Here is a 19,799-nt window from a genome sequence, read left to right on the forward strand (position 1 = left end):
GCCCAGGTGGTTCTAATGAGCAGGCAATATGGAGAACCAAAGATCTGAAATGCTCTCCTGGGTAGGAGAGAAGTATAAACTGACTACTAATGGGGTGAGGAATGTCTTTGGGGGAGGAAGAAATGTTCTAAATTTGACTACGGTGATAATTGCATAACTGAACGAAAACCACTGAACTGTATACTTTAAGTGTATCCCTCATGTGGTCTGTGAATTATATCCCAATAAAACTGTCATACAGGATTATTAAAAACCTTAGTAGTTTCTCTATAGAAAAATTAGTAAATAATGGAACAACAATAACATGAAATTATTTTCTATCCCAGAAATTTAGGAGTAAATTTTGAATTTCTTTTAAAGATGGAGTTTGCAAGTGCCTCTCCAGAAATACTAGGATCGACTCGCCAACTCTTCAGGATCAATTCTGCTCAGGGTAATAGATAAAAAAGAAATTGCAAGCTAGGCTTGCACTGCTATCATGCTAAAAGAAAGAAGAAAAAGGGGGAAAGGAACAAGGAAAAAGAGGAAAGGGAGGAGAGGGTAATGGGGGAAGAAAAATAAAACCATTTGTAAAACTTGCGCTGTAAACCTGTTTCCTACAGCATTTTCAGTGCAGATGGGTGTGCTGATGAATGTCTTTAATCTCAGCACTTAGGAGGCAGAAGAAAATGGATATCTGTAAGTTCAAGACTAGCTAGGTCTACACTGGAGTTCCAACCCAGTCAGGGCTTTAAAAAAAAAAAAGTTAATGAGATATTGTGCCACATTTTGTTATATATTTAAAGACATTGGGAAGCATGCCTAGAAAAATAAATAAAATACAAATCTAACCTTTAAAAAAATAGCTTAAGAAGCCACAGATAATACACTCACAAAAACGAGAAAGATCCTAGGCAACACTAACATTGCAGGACCAGACACTGGTCACTGACCATCAAGCAGTAAGCACTACAAGCACACGGAACTCGCAGGCAACACTGTTCCAGACATGCCCGAAGATCCAGAGATCCTGCCTACGGTCAACTCTACTACACGTGCTCAAAGCACTACAGGCCACATAAGCCATCCCAATTCCAACCCCTAAACCAACTCCCTATTTATGGTCCCCTGCCTTCATTCTTTGAAATATGAAAATTTTGTTCCTGAGATAACATGAACTCATCGCGCACATCTTCTGGGTCCCTTGCAGAAATCCCTTCTGTAAAGAAAGGGCTTCCTGGGAGCTGGCAGGTAATAAGTGAGGTCACCAGCACACACTGAGTATGACAGCCCAGTGCACTCTGTTCTTACTGCTTTGTATTTTCTTTTTATAGCAACTCACCCTATCACAATCTAGAGATGACAAAGAAAAAGCAAATGTGATTCCTCACTAGACACTGACCTGGGTAACTGCACTTGCAAACAAGTGTCTCCTATTACTTTCCATGGAAAGAAGCTTGCCTTCCTGCTCTACCCAGCCCCCTGCTCCCAACACCCATGCTTTAAAAACATTTGCTCAGTGAGCTCTTCAGTTTCCACAGTCCTGGGAGAAAACAGTAGCATGTTGTTAGCGTTGAGACAGGTCTCCTCTGTTCCCAAGTGTGATTCTTCTGCTTCCACCTACCAAGTGCCAGATGACACACAGGGACAGTTACATACTCTAAAGCAAAAAAAAAAAAAGTCACTTCGATTTTGAGTAACAGATCTCTGTGCCAAAGAAGCTCCCCAGAAACCCATACTGGGGGTGCTCAGCATGTACTCAACTCTTTCATTCCTGTGTCTCTGAAACAGTCACCTCCTGAGAAATGAAGACCCATTTCTGTGTGCATATCCTACTGGATGAAAACATAATAATTCTTAAGAAATGACATCTTGTTCTTAATCTAGCTGATGATATAAAAGTTCCTTTAAATAGAAAGGAAGAGAAAAGAACAGCGAAATAGAGTAATGATGCCAAGTCTAATGTCCTAAGTTTGATTCTTGGGCTCACAATGGTAGGGGAGAACGACTCCCAAAGGTTATCCTCCAGCTTCTGTGAAAGCACACACAAACACACATTCTCACATACAATCATGCACATTCCCACACATGCAGACTCATAAGCATGTAACTCACACTCATGCACTCACATACGTGTGCACGCACACACTAAATGTAATGTTCAAATAAAACGAAATAAATACAACAGTAGAGAAGACTCACCTGATAGTGTATATATCCCGAATGTCCTTCTCCCCACTTTGTCCTTCCTTTAGTGCTTGGATTTGTAATAATTTCACAAGGGCTTTTATCAAACCAGGCATATTCCTGTAAAGAAATATAATAATATGCTAAATGTCCCAAACTGAAAAAGAATATTCTAAGCAGGTGCTTATTGCTGCCTTTCCTTCTTGTGATGCTAAACATTGGATTCAGAGCCTCAACACACTAGTCAAATGCTCTAACGAGCCGTACCTCCCTCCAAACCCACCATTCTGGAGCCACTGGGAGTCTGCCACCCACACTGAACAGTGGGCACTTTTCAGCCCAGTCAGGACCCACATATGAAAAAGGAAAACATGCTCAAAGACTCAAACCAGCTATCAATCACCTCCCTACACACACTTGGGGGAAATCAATCAGCAAAAAAAGCAAACATTAGCCCACATAATTCGACTCAGTGACCACATCAGTTACCCAGAATAAATGATCAAGTCATTTATAAATATCAGCAGACCATGGAAAATAACCAGACATATGAAGTGGATCAACCATGCAAAAGAGTGGGCCAGGGCACCAATTAAAGCAAAACAAAAGCCATTGAAAGAAAATTCATAAAAAGAGGAATATACCTTAAAGTTATTCCTTATTCTGTAAGAAATAGGACAAATGTCTCAAAAAAAAAGTACCCTTTTAAAATATCTCACAAACTAGAATGAAATCTTAGAAATAAAATCATTTACTAATTTTTAAGTAAATTTAAAAATCATGATTGGTAATACTTTTCCTAAGTGCCCAACATGTCACTGGGCATTTACTCTTCAGAACAGAGAACTCAGCATCCACACTACCTTTAGGGTCAGGACAAGATGTACGTTTCCCACGATATGGGGCATTTACATGAGCTGTGACTAACTGTATGTCTTAATGCGTTTAATATCTTCCATCTGGCAAAGGATTTGACTATATAATAGACCACAGCAGTTAACAGCCATGGCCACACTTGGCTACTAGGCACACAGGTAATGTGGTTAGTCCAAATCCAGATGTGCTGCATATAAAACATATGCTGGATTTAAAGACTTAAATATAAAAAGAGGGGGGGGAACAAATTCAATTAGAAAGAATGAGGAGCTGGAGAGATGGTTTGGAGCACTGGCTACTCTTCCAAAAGACTCAGGTTTGATTCCCAGCACCCACATAGTATCTGGAATTCCAATGCGAGAGACCCATTGCCTTTTCTAGCCTCTGTGAGCCTCAGAAATACATGTGGTACACAGATAGCAAGCATGCAAAGCACCATACACATAAAGATAATTTTTAAAGAAAAATCAGAAAAAAAAACATAAAACAAGACTTTGATATTGGGGTTACATAAAGTTAGGTATTAAAATTAGCATTATCAGTTTCTTTATACTTTTTTAATCTGGTTACCAGGAAAAAATAAATTTATTATTTGTGTGTATGCACGCCTGCAGAGGCCAAAGGTGTTAGAAGCCCTGCAACTGGAGTAACAGGTAATTGTGAGTCGTCTGATAGGATGCTGGGAATCAAGCCTTGCCCCAAGGAAGACCAGCCAGTGCCCCTAACCACTGAGCCACCTCTGCCCCTATCTATCAGAAAATTTTGAGCACTATTGTAGCTCAGATGCATAGCTCATGTCCCACCTCACAGCACTGCTGCTGACACTCCTGAGATTCAGTTACTTAGTCGATTCTTCTGGGACTGTCAACATTTCCCTTTCACTTGAGGAATTTTCCACGATATTTTCAATAGTCATTTTCCCCTTTCATAGGAACCCTCTAATATGCGCATGCTAGTGAAGAGTCACAGATAAATACTTTGTGACAGGGACCGCACATGTCTGGGGTGTCTCTTGTATGAAGACAGGCCCCCACACTAAATGAAAGCCTTCCAGCAAAGATTCTCTCTCGTTGGGCTCAGTAGGTAAAGTACTGGTTGTGCAAGCCCAGGACCTTGGTTTGGAGACCGAGAACCCACAAACGTGGACACGGCAGTGCACGTCTGCAATGCCAGGACTTAGGATGGGGTAGAGGGAAGAGGTGGGTTCAGTGAAAGACTCTTAGCTCAAAAGGATAAGGTGGGGGAAAAAACATAGAGGGCAATTGAGTAAGAGATACCAACATTGACCCCTGGCTTTCATATGCACACGAATAGGCAGGCTCACTCACATACATGCCTGCTTGTTCTCACACACACTCTTTCTCACACACACAAGATTATGTCTTCTATGTATGTTCTTGGATGATTGTCAAGGATTAGCCATGCTCACATACCCGGTCTTAATGATTATTTCAATTTCATGGTACTTTACCTCGTTCAACAAAATGACCAATTAATCTCACTGTGACTCAATAAAATGAAACAGAGAAAATTTTATAGTATATAAAAGAATTTATAGTGTACATAATATATTATATTTTATAAGAGAAAGCTACTGGAAATACTTCATGCTAACACAGACAGTTTGATATATACTTGGGGATGAGGATGCATGGGAAAAACAGAGCCAGGGCCACAGACCCACAAAAGCCTTTCACTAAAATGTTGAATGGATTGGATCTGAGCTTTAGCTGAGAGCCCCCGCTTTGGCGGTGACAAAACAGGTGAGGACAGGTCTGGAGACTCCACAGGGCAGTCACAGGGTCTGCTAGGAGCACAAAAACACGGGGGGGGGGGGGGGGGGGGGGGGGGGGGNGGGGGGGGGGGGGGGGGGGGGGGGGGGGGGGGGGGGGGGGGGGGGGGGGGGGGGGCATTCTTGTCTTTACACAGCAGCGGGAGGTGCAGGATGATCTCCAGAGGTTCAGAGATGTTTCCTCACTGGCTGCTTCACAAGAAAGCTATTTACAGTTACAGTTACATGGCTGCTGACCAAGGCCCATCCCTTTTCTTGATAAGGTGGATATCTGCAAGTTGACAGGTCACAGCCTTAGAGCAGCACACCTGAGACAGGTCAAGACAAAAGTGTAAACACATGCTAACTGTCTTAGGAGGGTTTGCCTGCACCTCCTGGAGGCCTCCTTAGATGATGAAGGTCTCACCTGCTCTGACCATTGGGACTGCTGTCATTCTTTTGACAATCTTGATTGCTACTCTAAATATCCAGATCTCTCTGACTTAGAAGGGAGTAATCTCTAGACCCACAACCTTGAAAAAGACTGCTCCTTTACAATTCTGCATCCATTTATTTTATTCAGAATTAAGGGGCTGGCCTATAAGGAACCTGAGCCACCAGGAGAGAGAGGGTCCTCCCATCCAGCACTCTCCCCTTCAGCATTAGACTGAAGCTGCTCTATCATCAACTGATGGGACTGACTAGCCTCAGTCAAGTGACTCAGAGTCACTCGTCTCCTCAGAGCTTCCCTAGGATCTGACTCTTCCAAATATGCAAATTTACAAAAGATAGCAAAGATTGCGCTCTGCTTCATCCTACATGAAGGACTGAGGAGTATCCCCTCTGTGATAATCACTTGCCTAGCAAGTCTGAGGTCCTGTCTTCCAGTCCTTAACACAAAAGAAGAAAAAGGTCATTCATAATGATAGCATGCTCTCGAAAATGTACTAAAAATCAGCTAACTGGTTTTACAATATGCAAGTTATACCTATTTAATAAAAACAGACAGAATAAAGATTTGGTAAATAAAAAATATGGGATCAATATGAATAAAAAAAGAACTTAACCATAACTTTAAGAAGTGATTATAAGTATTCAAACAATAGTAAACAGTAAAAGAATAAACAGAAACCAACATGTAACTAAAATCAGTTTGAAGAAACTTATGAGAAGGATTCCAAGGAAAACAAAGTTAGATTGAGAGACTAAATATTTATAACCTAGATGATAGACAGAGGATTAATACATATAAAAAAGGAAAACAACTGAATATAGCCACGTAATCCTAATGAGTAAGATTCATAACACCCAGTGCAGATGAGTGAGTGAGAAAATACACACTTTCACAGTGAGCAAACACTGCTTCAGCCTTTGTGGAAAGCCACGTTAGAGTACCTATAGAATTTTTAAATGAAGATGCCCCAGTCACATATGGTCTGCATCCAGAAACCCTTCTATTGTTAAACTTTGCATACACTCAAAGGAAGACACTGTACTGGGCTATCTTCAAAAGAAAGACAGAAAGAAGGGGGGGGAGAAGGAAGAAAGGAAGGAAGGAAGGAAGGAAGGAAGGAAGGAAGGAAGGAAGGAAGGAAGGAAGGAAGGAAGATGGACAGACAGAAAAGAAAGAAAGAATGAATGTTTGCTGGTGGGGAAACAGTTGAACTATGGCAAACCTAGCATTATAGGGTATTAGTTGAACTATGGCAAACCTAGCATTACAGGACAGTCTCAATTTGTTAATAATGATTCAAGCAAATCTGTACTGATGGAGAGATGTCCATCTATATCACATGGGAAAAACAAGCTTTAGAATAATTTTAAACACTTGGCAGGGGCATGCATAGAAACTTTTGTTCATGTTAAAAATAGAGTTCTAATTTCACTGGCATTGGCTTAAAATCCATACATCCCCAGCTCCTCCACATCCCAGGGAGAATTAGGACCAGGCCTTGAGAGAATCACTCCTTCAAGCTAACATTGGTAGGGCTTCACAGTCCTGATGCTTCCTGCTTTTCATCAGCACCCACCAAAAAAAAAGGGGGGGGTTGAAAAGAAGACAAGAAGATAATTGAAAGCAAGTTTTTCAGGAGTCCCTATGAGCATCATGCGGCTGAACTGCATCTGCCCACCTGAGTTCTGACCCAAGAAGGGACAGTTCCTCTGCTTTCTTCTGCCTTTTTCTTTTGGATGTTGTCCAGGGCCTAAGCCCGCTCACTATGATACTCTGGGCTTTTTCATTCCTCTGGAGCTCCCCTCCCAGCATGTGACTGCTTGACTACCATAAGGCTGACCTGGCCTCTTCTCTTCTCAGGTCTCCTCCTCCTGGAAGCTACTGAGATTTACAGCTTGCCTGGCCTGGAGTTTTTCTTTGAAACTCTAATAAAACTGTTCTTAAGCTTTCTTTTGGGTCTGCTCTTAATTCTTTTATTAATGAGATGAGAATCCCAAAACAGGATGTCTCAACTTCTCCAGTAATATGTAGCAACCACAAAGGGATTGAACTGCTCAGAATTTCTGGTAAAGATTTGTTATGTCATCTGGAGATATTACAGACACTTCCCTGAGGACCCAAGCACCTGAAGAACCTCACACTGTCACTCCAACAGCTGTGGAAGTGCCTAAGAGTAGATCCTGAGCTCATCTCTCCAGTCTCGCCTCTGAAATCCAAGGGGAAAATGAGGAGGAGCCCATGGGAAGGAGGCTCTAATGAGCCCAGGCAGAGATTCTAAGGGACTTTAACACGTCCTTGGCCCCAGTTCTCCTGGTTCCCTCCCTGGGCTTTGTGAGGCTAGGAACTGTCACCTTTACTTCTCCCTCTTCTCCATCCATGCACAGTTAAGGACTTCTTTCCCTCCCTGCATCTTGCTGCTAGACCAATGTAACCACTGGAGCATTTTCAAGGTCCTCAGGATAGGACGATGGAGGTATGTCCTAACTACCACACCCAATGACCTCACCCAACAGAAAGAGGCCAGATTAAATGGCATCCCCAATTTCCTAAAGGGCAATTGGAGTTTCCTCTTCAGAGGGGGTAACCTCGAGCACATAATACAGAAATGAGACAAGCAGTTAGGGGTGGGGCCTGAATTTACGCCCTAGACCATAAGCCTTGGCCCTGTGCAGGCTGGAAGGAGAAATGCCAGAAGTGTTGGTAAACTCCCAATCCCGATCCTAAGTGATCTCGGGGCTATCTTTTCAGAGGCTTGAGTGTTACAGTAGCATTGAAGGCCCAATAAGGAAAGTTGTTATCTCCCAGCCAAGACTGGAATCCACTTCTGGAGAGAGACATCGCATTGTCTCCTTCCTTAAGAGTTACTCCAGCTGGGCAGGTTAATCATCTGGCCAAGGGACTACCCCTGAGAGAGGGGTGTTCACCATAAGCCATGCTAAAGAGATAGGCGGAATAACTATCCCTTTAATGAGATGATGTTTTTTCCTCTGTAAATTCCTGACCCCTTGCTGTGGGACAATGATTTGTACCCTGTCACTTATATTTTAAATAAATGCTGATTGGCCAGTAGCCAGGCAGGAAGTATAGGCAGGGTGACCAGGCAGGAAGTAGAGGTGTGGCAACAACTGAGAAGTGCAGTCAGCAGTCGTGACCCAGCCTCAAAGGAAGCAAGATGTGACTGCCTGGATGAATAAGGTACCAAGCCATGTGGCAAATTAAGAATTAGTTAATAAGAAGCATAAGTTAATGGGCCAATCAGTCTATAACTAATGTAGACCTCTGTGTGTTTTCTTTGGGGCTAAATGTCTGTGGGACCTGGTGGGACAGAAAACTTCAGTCAATCCCCCCTAGTCTCTATAAAACATCAGGGGTTTCCATTGAGGCCACTTGCCTTTCTGAGTCCCTGTGACTGATCTCCTTGCTAACCTAACTAACAACATCACTTTCTCTCTCCTCCATTCTTCTGAGGGAGGCTGCCAAGATCTACAGCTTGCCTGCCCTGGGATTTCTCCTTTAAGCTCTAATAATAAGCACTAACATCCAAGGTTCCCTTTAAATAACAGAAAAAAAAAACTTTTTTACCACTTGCTACTTTCACAGCTTAAAAGTGTCCACCCTTTGCTTGGAATTAGAAAAAAAAACATATGCTCAGCTTGATTTAGTTGTTTTTAAAAAAAAGTAGCATGGGAGGACAGAGGTATAGGATGAAGTTCAGTATCAAGTGCTTACATGCATGTGTGAAGTTTTTAATTCATTTCAAAATAGTTAGGGAGGGGGTTATAATCTCAATTGAGGAAGGACTCTGAACACAAATAGATTACCCTTGGTTATCCCCTAAATAAACACTATGAGCAAAAACTTAAAGGTAACTATATCTTTTATTAAGGACTGGTCTTAAGCCACAAACATAAAGGCATTGCTGGCAGCCACTTGCAGAGCCTCGTCCATGCAGCCCACCTGATTTTCTGAGAAAAGCTTAACTTTCCCTTCTGCCTCTCGTGCTTGGATACTGGCCAAAGCCTAAGCAGGCTTTCTCTGAAACTCCATGATGCAGGATCCCCCTCTGTATGCTGTGAATATTTTATTACCATTCGTTAATAAAGAAGCTGCTTTGGCCTATGGCATGGCAGAATATAAAAAACTAACCTGAATGCAGAGAGAAAGAAGGCAGAGTCAGACAGATGTCATGTAGCCACCCAAGAAACAAAATGTGAGGTAACAAACAATGACCTCTGTGGTAAAATATAAAATAATAGAAATGGGCTAATTTAAGATGTAAGAATAGGAATACGGCTGAGCTGTGGACCAAACAGTGTTGTAATTAATATAGCTTTTGTGTGATTATTGGGTCTGGGTGTCTGGGCTTTCTCTCCATCTCCCTCCTCCCAGAGCCTACCAGGGGTTTTAGTTTACCTGCCCTGCTGTTTTTCCTCTCAACCTCTAATAAAATAGTCCTTCAGCAAAAAAAAAAAAAAAAAAAAAAAAAAAAGAATAAAAATTTTAAATGTTAAACTTGAGAAAGCAGCCTTCTGAGGAATATTTCAGGAATTGGAATTAGCTTTCAGACAAGCAAACTGTGTGAGTCTCAGGTACACAGAACAGCTAATTAACAACTCAAAGCAAAAAACTTTAATCAGGGCAAAAAAGAGCTGATTAGATATTATGCCTAGTATATTCATAGTAGAATGTGTTCACGGTGCATCATTAAAAGGGGGGCGGGATCGCCAGTTGCCTACTGTCTCTCCTCAGCATCTGAATGACCCCATAATCAACATGTGCTAACCTGAACTAATGCTCTTTCTCACACCTGGTCCTCTAATATTCCCTACTGTCCAGCCCAGTGGTTCCAACCCTCCTAACTCTGCAACCCTTTAATACAATTGTTCATGTTGTGGTGACCCCAACCATAAAATTATTTTGTTGCTGCTTCATAACTGTAATTTTGCTACTGTTATGAATTGTAATATAAATATCATGTTTTCTAACGGTCTTAGGTGACCCCCCCCAAAGGGTCGCAACCCGCAGATTGGGAACCACTGGTCTAGAGAAAATACAAACGTGAAATCAGGGTGCTATTCTTGGCATATATTTTTTCCACGCATCTTTATATTTAATCCAATTCAAACACCTCACCTCAAAACTACTTAAATCTATTTCTTTCATCTCTTATAGAAGTAGCTACCACCTCTCCCCTGAAGAGCGTTTGAGAGGGTCAGGCAAATATCATGGCAGACCCCTAATAACTCAGATAAGAACTAGGCTTCAGTTCCTGCAAGTACTAGGCCTGGGCCAACCACCACCCCTTAACCCCCCTGCCCCCAACAGGTGATAATCAAATAAGGACAAATCCTGGGACTTGTCCAGATGTGCCCAAGAATGGAAAAGCTATAGCCTTGGCCCACCCCTACTACCCTACCAATTCGAAATGTATTAATATGACTGCCACTTACATAAGCAAATCCTAAGTAGAATGGTCACACTGCTTTTAAAATTCCTGTTGCTGTGCTTGAAAGGAGCTTACACGTCCCTCTCAAGGTTGTTGTCACCATTTTGTATAGGCAGGTGCAACCACACATGCATGTGGTATTCAAATTCATTATTTAGTAGGTTGATTTCAATTAACAACAACAGTTTACTGGCTGTATTCATAGAAAGCCATCCTTTCAAAGACTGCACAGGTAGACAATGAAAGAATTATAAACACATGAGGAATATAATCAATATTATTGAGCAATGAGACAACTCTGTAGAAGGAAGGCAGTGTTTGTTATTGCTGTTATCATTGTTTTTCATTTATTGAACCTCAATCCATATACTTGCAACACTGAAACTATTCAGATTCCAGACAGAATAAGAATAAATATTCAGATGGCATATTAAAACTCAACATCTGTGTTAAAGGCTATCAACTATGTAGCCAAATCACCCACATTGCAAATGCCTCCAAAGGGAGATCTCTAATACTCGATGGCTCCTGCAAAGTAACCTAAGAGCAGCTACAAGAAGCGCCTTTCACAGGATGCTATTTTCTTTCCATCCCTCCCAGTTGAACACACTTGTTATCTAGGAAAATCACTGAACAATGCGAGTTTTTAGACTTTATTTAGCAGTCTGCTCTCAAAGAGTGAATCCAAACCACCTTAGAAACAGAGGGACAATAGAATGGGAGTTTTAAAGTGTACTTAAAGCCATAATTAGATGCATAATAATCCATTACAATTTTTATAAAAGAAAGTCTAACTGGGCACATCAAAGGACGCTTTAAAAAAAATGCTTCTTTGGAATTTCTTTAAAGACTTACTGTCTGTGGGTGTGAATGTGTGCGTGTGACTGTGTGCATGTGGAGTGCAGGTGCCCACCAAGACTAAGGTGACAGATACTGCAGGCTCCTGAGGTGTGAAGAGAACTGAACTCAGGTCCTGCTCGTCAATGTTTCCTGAGCCATCTTTACAGCCCCAGCCTTCAGTATAAAAGCATGTGTCCGTGGTTGTCCCACTTGGCATTTATAAACTGTAATTTTAAGTAACCAAAGTAAATATTGGAAAAGTTTTCCTTATAGCATTATTTTAAGAAATAAGTAAAGAAAAACTGATAAAATCAGAGTTATTAGGTAATCAAAAGATGCAGCATCAATCGAGATTCATGTGTCTTCTAATAACAGGACACTATACTGCCCATGAAAAAGCACTCCTTGCCCAGGACTTTTCTTAAAATTAAATGAGGAACCTTATGTGTGAAGTTATGAAGAAATAGCTGGATACACAAGCAGTAATCAATTAAAGCTGCTTTTCTTTACTTTGATTTTGTTTTCTTTGTTGTTATTCTGGTCTGAAGGAATTATTCTATCTTGTTTTTCCATGTGTATAGAGTGTGAGTGTTTGTACACGATTATGTTCATGTGTATATTGCTGCCTGTGTGTCTGGGTTCATGCATGTGGATTTCATAGATCAACCTCGAGAACTGACCTAAGGTCTAGCCACCCAGGTCATCAATCCCTGTGCAGAAAAGCTTCTTGGAATACATCAAGGTCTCTTTTCTGTGTGAGACACTAACACCTCACCATACTGCACTCTGGTACAATGAAGACATTACTGGTACAGACTTAAACTGGACCCTCTAAAAACACGTCAGAGACCTAATCCCCTGCATGCCTGTCTATGGAACAGCCTGATAAGACTTGCATCTTTACTAATTTAATTAGAGATCACAAGAAGAGCCCGCCTTGGGTGGGTCTTAAACCCAATAACCAGTATCCTTGGAAAAGAAAGAACAGGAATATCTAAGACGAAGACACATAGCAAAGGTGCAGATAGGAGTACAGGGCAGAACTGGAGTTACGTAACCACAAGCCGAGAGACGGAACTCATCTGTTGCTAGAAGACAGACAGAACAGATTCCACCACCCCCGAGCCTTCGCTGACTTTGTTACCCAGAATTATGGAAAAACATATTTCTGTTGACTTAAATCATCAAGTTTATAGGCATTATGGCAGCCCCAGGAAACAAATACACACAGGTCCTGGCAGAGCCAAGTTATCTAACTTCAGGCCCTGCCCTCAGAAATCTGAAATTCTCACTTAACCAGGCTATTCTTTACACATGTAAGAGATGGCAAGCCAGAAGTGGGCAATAGCCTGTGAGCTAAGTAGCTGAAATGTCAGTCTGTAGCGGGAATCAAGAATGAAATACAAGAGCTATAATCTAATTTGTCTCTGATACCCATGTGCTTCTCTATTCTTGAGTCATGGCAGCAGCCTCCCTTACAAAAACAAAGGAAGAAGGACCAGACTGGGGCTGTGGCTCACTTAATAGAGTGCTTACCTAGCATGCACAAGGGTGCCTGCCTTCAATCCCCAGCATCCGAGAAACAGGGCAGCACAGCCGTGCCCATCTTTAATCTCAGCACTCTTGAGGGAGAAACCCAGAACTGGGGTCATCTTCAACTATATAGTGGATTTGAGGCCAAAGGTTTAAGGCAGGGGAAGAGGGAGAGAGGAAGAGAAAGAAAGAAAGAAAGAAAGAAAGAAAGAAAGAAAGAAAGAAAGAAAGAAAGGAAGGAAGGAAGGAAGGAAGGAAGGAAGGAAGGAAGGAAGGAAGGAAGGAAGGAAGAGGGAGGAGGAGGGAGGGGAGGGGAGAGAAAGGAAGGGATGAGAGAAAAAGAGAAGGAAAGGGAAAGGAGAGGGGAGAGAAGCAGAGGGGGGGGAGGAGAGAGAAAGGGAAGGGGAGGAGAGGGGAGGAGGAAGGAGAGGGGAGGGGAAAGAAAAGAGAGGGGAGGGGGAAGGAGAAGAGAGGAGAGGGGAGGAAAGGCAGAAGGAGGCAGCAGTAGACAAAGAGTAAGTAGTCTTATGCCCAAGCTGATTCAAGTGGATTCTGTGATTCAAGGAGCAAAGGGCTCAAACATGCTCAGGAACCTGGTGCCAACGTCCTTCAATAATATACTTTTTTCCTGATTTTTAAAGTCAGGTTACAAAAAGTTGCTCAAGAACTCTGAGAATAAAGGAGCTTTCAGCTCTGAGTCACATGTCAGTAACCAGAGACATTACAAAAAGAACCTCAGTGTTCACTAGGCATGAGACCCAAGATTCAGATCTTACAGAGAGTGGGGCTCAATAATGATGTTGAGGATTCCAGAAACCATGCATAACAAATAAGAAAAAAGCCGGCCAAGCTATACAAACTATGGTAATTCAAACCATTCATGCAAATTGCTTTACACCAGGCATATACAAATGATGACAACTGCTTATGAACCCCAGGTGTCGGGTTTCTTCTGCTTGGGTTTATTTGATTACAGCACTAAACACTGCTCACACATGTTCAGCCTCCTTTTAAAAAATGCACATGATGTTTGGCTCTGGCTCTCAAAACATATCAAATAGGAAGTACAAACAAGTACCTTTATTTGACCAGAGATAGAATAAAAGAGATTAACAAACAAACAAACAAAAAACAAAACCCAAGTGGCTACAAGTGGTACAAAGCTGGCCAAGCTGTCCAACTCCCTTTTTAAACTAGAAAAGATTTCTGAGCACTGCAAATGCTCAGCCTCCAGCATTCTCAGAAACTCAGCAGCAAATAGAAGAGAAACATTCGATCTGAGACCAAGTCATTGTTTAAATCCATGAAAAAATAAGAAGAAAAAGAGATAGAGTCACAGGAAGGGAGGGAGAAATTAAAACAGTCCTGAGGAAAACATATCTAAATGACTCGTGGAACATATATATATATAATGTAAGACTATTGCCAGCTCCCTTAAGAAAGTTCTGTCTTCTCATTTATCTTCTAAGTAACCAGGAAACAGCCAAATTTCTTCTGGTGCAGCTTTCTGCTCCAAAAGTAACGCATTCAGTAGGCCCTCTTCTTAAATTGCCCAGAAACATTTAGCATGAATATGTCTCTTAAAACGACAAGCAAAGCTTCAATCCCATCAAGGAACAGGAACTTTAAAGAGAAGTGGGGCAGAATGTCCTGGATGAGGAAAGTGAGGCATCACTTTTCTGTTTATGAGCTTTAAAGAGCTCTCGGGACTTTACAGAGAGGAGAAGATGGGGAGAAAGGAGAGGGAAGATCCACAGACAAGCTAAGGGGCCTATCGAGAAGACTGAAAACACAAGACGGGTGGGGCAGCAGGCGTGGGCAGCTACCTGGGTCTCTGACGGGTGAAAGGAGGGAGAACCTGCTGGCTAGGAGGACACACCTAAAGTCATTCTCAAGTCCTAAGGCTGCAGATTAAAGGCTGCATCCTGCAAACACTTGGAGGAGCCCTCATACAAATGTCCCTCCTTGGCCCCTGCCCTGCCAAATGAAATAAGGAAAAGGAAGCTGAATAGTGCAAAAATCTTCAGCTCAGAGAGCCAAGAAGAGCGTCTCCTCAAGTTAGCTGTTCTCTGCATGATAACAAAGCAATTAAGTTTCCCGAGGAAGAGAATCATCAATAAAAGAGATGATGAGAATTTTCTCGGTTATCTTCAATCTTAACTCCAAATAATCCTCAGAATCATTTTTAAACATTAGACTCACAATGAAATTTTTAATCTTTTATTCAATATTTCCTTGGAAAGCAGACTTTCAGAATTTCAGGAAATATACTTTAATTCCCCATCTTCAATACACCCTTGCAGAATGCATTAACAGTAGGTCCCTTCCTGTTTGAAAGCACAAAAGGCACACAAATCAAATGCTAGCCTGGTTTATCTGGAGTATAACCTTCCTTCCCACTAGGCACGTTTTAAAAAGCAGGGATATGGGAAGCAGCAGAGCTGAAATTACAGGCTGTCTTGACACCTCAGTATCGAAAACTGAATACCTGGTTCCAAAGGAGAGTAAGATTTTATTCATAATCCCGTTACCAAGCAACCATAACAAAGGCTGCATGAGCTTTCCGGAAGCTAAAAGAATAAAAAAAAAAAAAATCTAAGGAATGAAAAGTGGGAACTCCTTACTCTGGGAATCCTTAAATTCATATAAAGACGAAATGAAACACAATCTAAACTCAAAACAAGCAATTCTTCAAAGGACAGGAAAAGTATATGCTACTATGTATCATTCACTTTAATTCCAGTTTGCATTCATCTCAAAACTCGCATTCACGGGTGATAATCATTTCCTTACTGTGTGTCCTTTATGGTCCCTTGTTCCTTCAACCTCCCTAGGGAAGCAATTTTTTTTTCAAATTTCCTTACTGATTAAAAGAACATTTCAGAGGCCTTAAATCCATTTCTTTGTTTACAGAAGCTATAAAAACTAGTTTACAATTGTTTCCTGTTGCCCCGGCTTTGAAGCAAGAACACTCTGGGACATCAAACTATTCCTTTGAAGAGCACAGTCTCTCAAGCAGAGCCAGACACTTTCCCAGCCACTCCCTTAAGTTCAGACAACCAGGACACTGCAGATGGCAAGTCTCTCAAAATCAGACTATACAATGGAAAAGCCTCTGAGCCAGCATCTCGCGCACTGTGGGCTGGGTTTCGGGTGACAGGGGCTTCCTCACATTTTCCAAGGCCATTTTTCAGATTGAACCTGCAAGGGCCACAGAGCTGGCAATCAGCCGGAGATATGCTCCCCACTTTGCCATTGTCTTAACTTCTCTGCCTCTGCTGTGCTGCTGTGGGACCTCCACGAGGTACATTCCCTACAAGTCTACCACAGTCGCTGCCATCGTGGGCATTTTCTCTGCCCGCCCCACCCTCATCTCAGGCCCTACGTGATGTTAGGAAAAAGGAAAAGATAAGTTTTAGAAGTAATTTCCTCAATCAAAGACAATCAGTCCTGCTGAGGCGCTCTGCTCCCAAGTATCTCTAGTGTCCCATAAACCTCTGTGGAGAGGAGAAAATCCTGAGGCAAGAAGACGTAAGCAGTGCAAGCTGAAAACCCACTGTTTGGGCCAAAGTCATTCCTGCTTCCAGATCCCAAAGACAGACACGGTTTTCTGTCTCTAAAGTTCCCCCAAGCAGCAATGGGCGAGGAGGATGGCTGGAGCCCCTGTTTTTAATTAGCCAGTTTCTTAAATTTCATTCTCATTTTGCTTTTTATAAAAAACATAAGCAGCACAAAGTTTGGTTTTTGTAATTGCTGCAAACCTCAAAGCTCTGCTACTTGAAATAAAGCAAATGAAGAAAATTCTGTTTTCTGACATGCAAATAGTTATTACCTCTACTGACGACAATAAAGAAAATTTAGCTCTTATGTAACACCGTTTAGGATCAAACAGAGTCTAAAATTAAATTTGAAAGCAGGCTTGGTGGCATGTAGTCTCAGCACTGAAAAGGCTGAGGGGGCGTAATCTCCTGGTCCAGAAGATCCAGACCAGCAAACGTAATACACAAGGCCCAGCCTCAGAACACAATGATACAAACTGAAGCAAGGCTCAGCTGGTGAAGTGCGTGTCTTTAAAAGGAAGACCTGAGTTTGTTCCCCAGAACCCATGTTTAAAAGTAAAAACAAAAGAAAAATGGGTGGAAAAAATATACCTGGGCACAGTGGCACATGCTTGCAATCCAGAAAGAGGTAGAAATCTTGGTCTGAAAAGTACTGTCTCAAAAAATAAAAAAAAAAAAAAAAAAGCAAAGGATTCCAGCCCACATTTTCACCATGATGGACTCTACATCCTCAAGCTGTGGCCAACAAAACCTCTTCTCCCGTAAGTTATTGCATGCCAGGTATCTGGTCAGAGTAAAGAGAAAACTAATACAAAACTATTAGACAATTTACCCAGAGCCTTACAACTTGCAAAGCCAGGAGTCAGTTCTAAAGTAAACTATGAATTTTAGGCAATAAAGATGTGCTCATGTAAACTCAAAACAAGAATGACTGACATCACCTGAGAAACAATGCCTGGTGTGGTCCTCTGCTTCCATGCTCACACGTGAACATGTACCTAAACACAAACACATTCAACACTGACATTCACAAAGCAAAATGATTAGCTTCAGGATCCGCATCAGCTATAATTCCCCATGGTTAACAGTTTAAACTGCAGAAACATTCTCAGATAAGGAAAAAACTGCCAAGATACTGTCATTGTCAGAATGTCCATATTTGCTCACTGTAATTAAAGACTTTCTTCTATATCTTTGGTCACATTTCCAAAGAATTCTAAAAACCAGTAATGACCCATATATAAAATTATTCACTAATTGAGGGACAACTAACACTAATGATCTTTAGAAAAATTTAAATGAAGTTACCATCTAATAGACTGGATGAAGGGACACAAGACACAAGACAGTGCCCTACGAGGCATCACAGGTTAAGAAATAAAAAGCTCAGTGGCAGAAATGGGCATCTCTTTTGGAGTTGGCTAGTGGGGCCCCATACTTCCTCCAAAAATTACAGGCCACTGCCATTGCTGTTGGCTACCTGATGTGGGGTGTCCTTCTATATATGTGTTGTTTTTATTGGTTGATAAATAAATGTTTTGGCCAATAGCTTGGCAGAATAAAGTCAGGCGGGAAATATGAACAAAGACATACAGAGAAAGGAGGTGAAGCAAAAGAGACGCCATACAGCTGATGAAGGAGGAAGATGCCGGAATCCTACCAGTAGGCCACAGCCTCGTGGTGATACACAAATTAATAGAAATGGTTTAATTTAAGATGTAAGAGCTAGCTAAAAATATGCGTGAACCACTGGCCAAACAGTGTTAGAATTAATATAATTTCTGTGTGATTATTCAGGTCTGGACAGCCAGGAAACAAACGAGCATCCTCTGCTTATAGCTACTCTCCAGAACTTGCAAAATAAAACATGAAGAAAAGAATATTTTATACTATATACATACAACTTTTGGTTTTAGAAAAGGGGATGTATGTATATATAAATTTTCAGTTATATATATTCATGTATCTTTGAACAGTTATTTTAAGTTAATAGTTATTAAGTATAAAGTATATACATGTTATAATGTGGTATATAATATGTATATATAATATATACACACACAAATAACCTTTAAGAGAAACTGAGACCCAGTACCGGTGTGAAAACAAAGAAACAGCAAGGAGACCAGAGAATTTGCCTCCTAAGTCCCTATAAATGCTATACCTAGTCTAAAACACATTTGAACTTTTAAGAAATAATAATATTATTGAAAATTATAAATAGATGGCAGGCATACCCATCATTGGTTATGCTTATACTTTATGGTTTATTTTGTGATTGAGAATTTATACTAATGTGTGATTAATATCTCACGCCAGTATAATTTTCTCGGCTAATCCTCTAGAGTTAAAGGTCTTGCTGCTTTTGTGTTCTGTTTAGATCTTATTTTATTTATATGAGTGTTTTGCCTGTATGTATGTATGTATATGCACTACACAGATGCCTACATTTGATTATGGGCTACCATATGGGTGCTTGGGAACCAAACCCAGGTCCTCTGTAAGAACCACAAGGGTTCATAACTCGTGCGCCACCTCTCCTGGCCTAATGGCTGTCTAAATACAGAAAGACACTGTTCTGGTCCTCTCAGGTGCTACCCTATTATAAGAAATATAACTCCAATTTTTGTCCGTATGTATATAGGCACGTATACCAGAGCATGCAAGAGGACAACCTGCAGGAGTGGATTCTCACCTTTCTCCATCAGTCTTCATGGTTAGTGACAAGTACTTTTACCCCTGAGCCATCTCATTAGCCCAGGCAATATACTCACAATGCAAGTAGATTATATACCTACGGTTTTGGCTTTTTTTTTTTTTTTTAGAGAGACAGGGTTTTTCTGTAGCTTTTGGAGCCTATCCTGGAACTTATTGTAGATCAGTTTGGCCAAAAATTCAGAGAGATCCACCTGTCTCTGCCTCCAGAGTGCTAGGATTAAAGGTATGCTCCACCATTGCCAGACTACTTATAGATTTTAAAACATTTTAAAACTATGCAGGATGGAACAGAGAATGATCTCCATTACTGGTACCAGATAATTGAAAAGGAGTAAGACAAAATCTATGTGGCTTACTTAAAGCCAACTACTGAGTAAGAAAGACATAAAATCTTTAGTTTCAAAATCCTCAGAGAGATTACTTAATGGATCCTAA

The 19,799-nt window shown here is 41.3% G+C and overlaps 1 protein-coding gene across 6 annotated transcripts in view; it reads right to left on the reverse strand.

Annotated features, from left to right (window-relative positions):
* The window catches only part of Focad (focadhesin), a 1,203,139-nt gene that overhangs the window by 236,732 nt on the left and 946,608 nt on the right, over positions 1-19,799 (reverse strand). For 5 of the 6 annotated variants that reach the window (XR_007594464.1, XR_007594465.1, XR_007594463.1 and 2 more), the window contains one exon: positions 2,182-2,286. The exons of the other annotated variant lie outside the window; for it this stretch is intronic. Coding sequence is in view for 2 of the 5 variants with exons in the window: in XM_050157363.1 (XP_050013320.1) it covers positions 2,182-2,286 (105 nt within the window). In the remaining 3 variants the exon portion in view is untranslated. The remainder of the gene's footprint in view (positions 1-2,181; positions 2,287-19,799) is intronic. 6 annotated transcript variants of the gene reach the window in all.

The sequence above is a fragment of the Alexandromys fortis genome, unplaced genomic scaffold (assembly GCF_014885135.2).
Source record: "Alexandromys fortis isolate MF-2015 unplaced genomic scaffold, M_Fortis_MF-2015_v1.1 scaffold_64, whole genome shotgun sequence".
Classification (NCBI taxonomy): domain Eukaryota; kingdom Metazoa; phylum Chordata; class Mammalia; order Rodentia; family Cricetidae; genus Alexandromys; species Alexandromys fortis.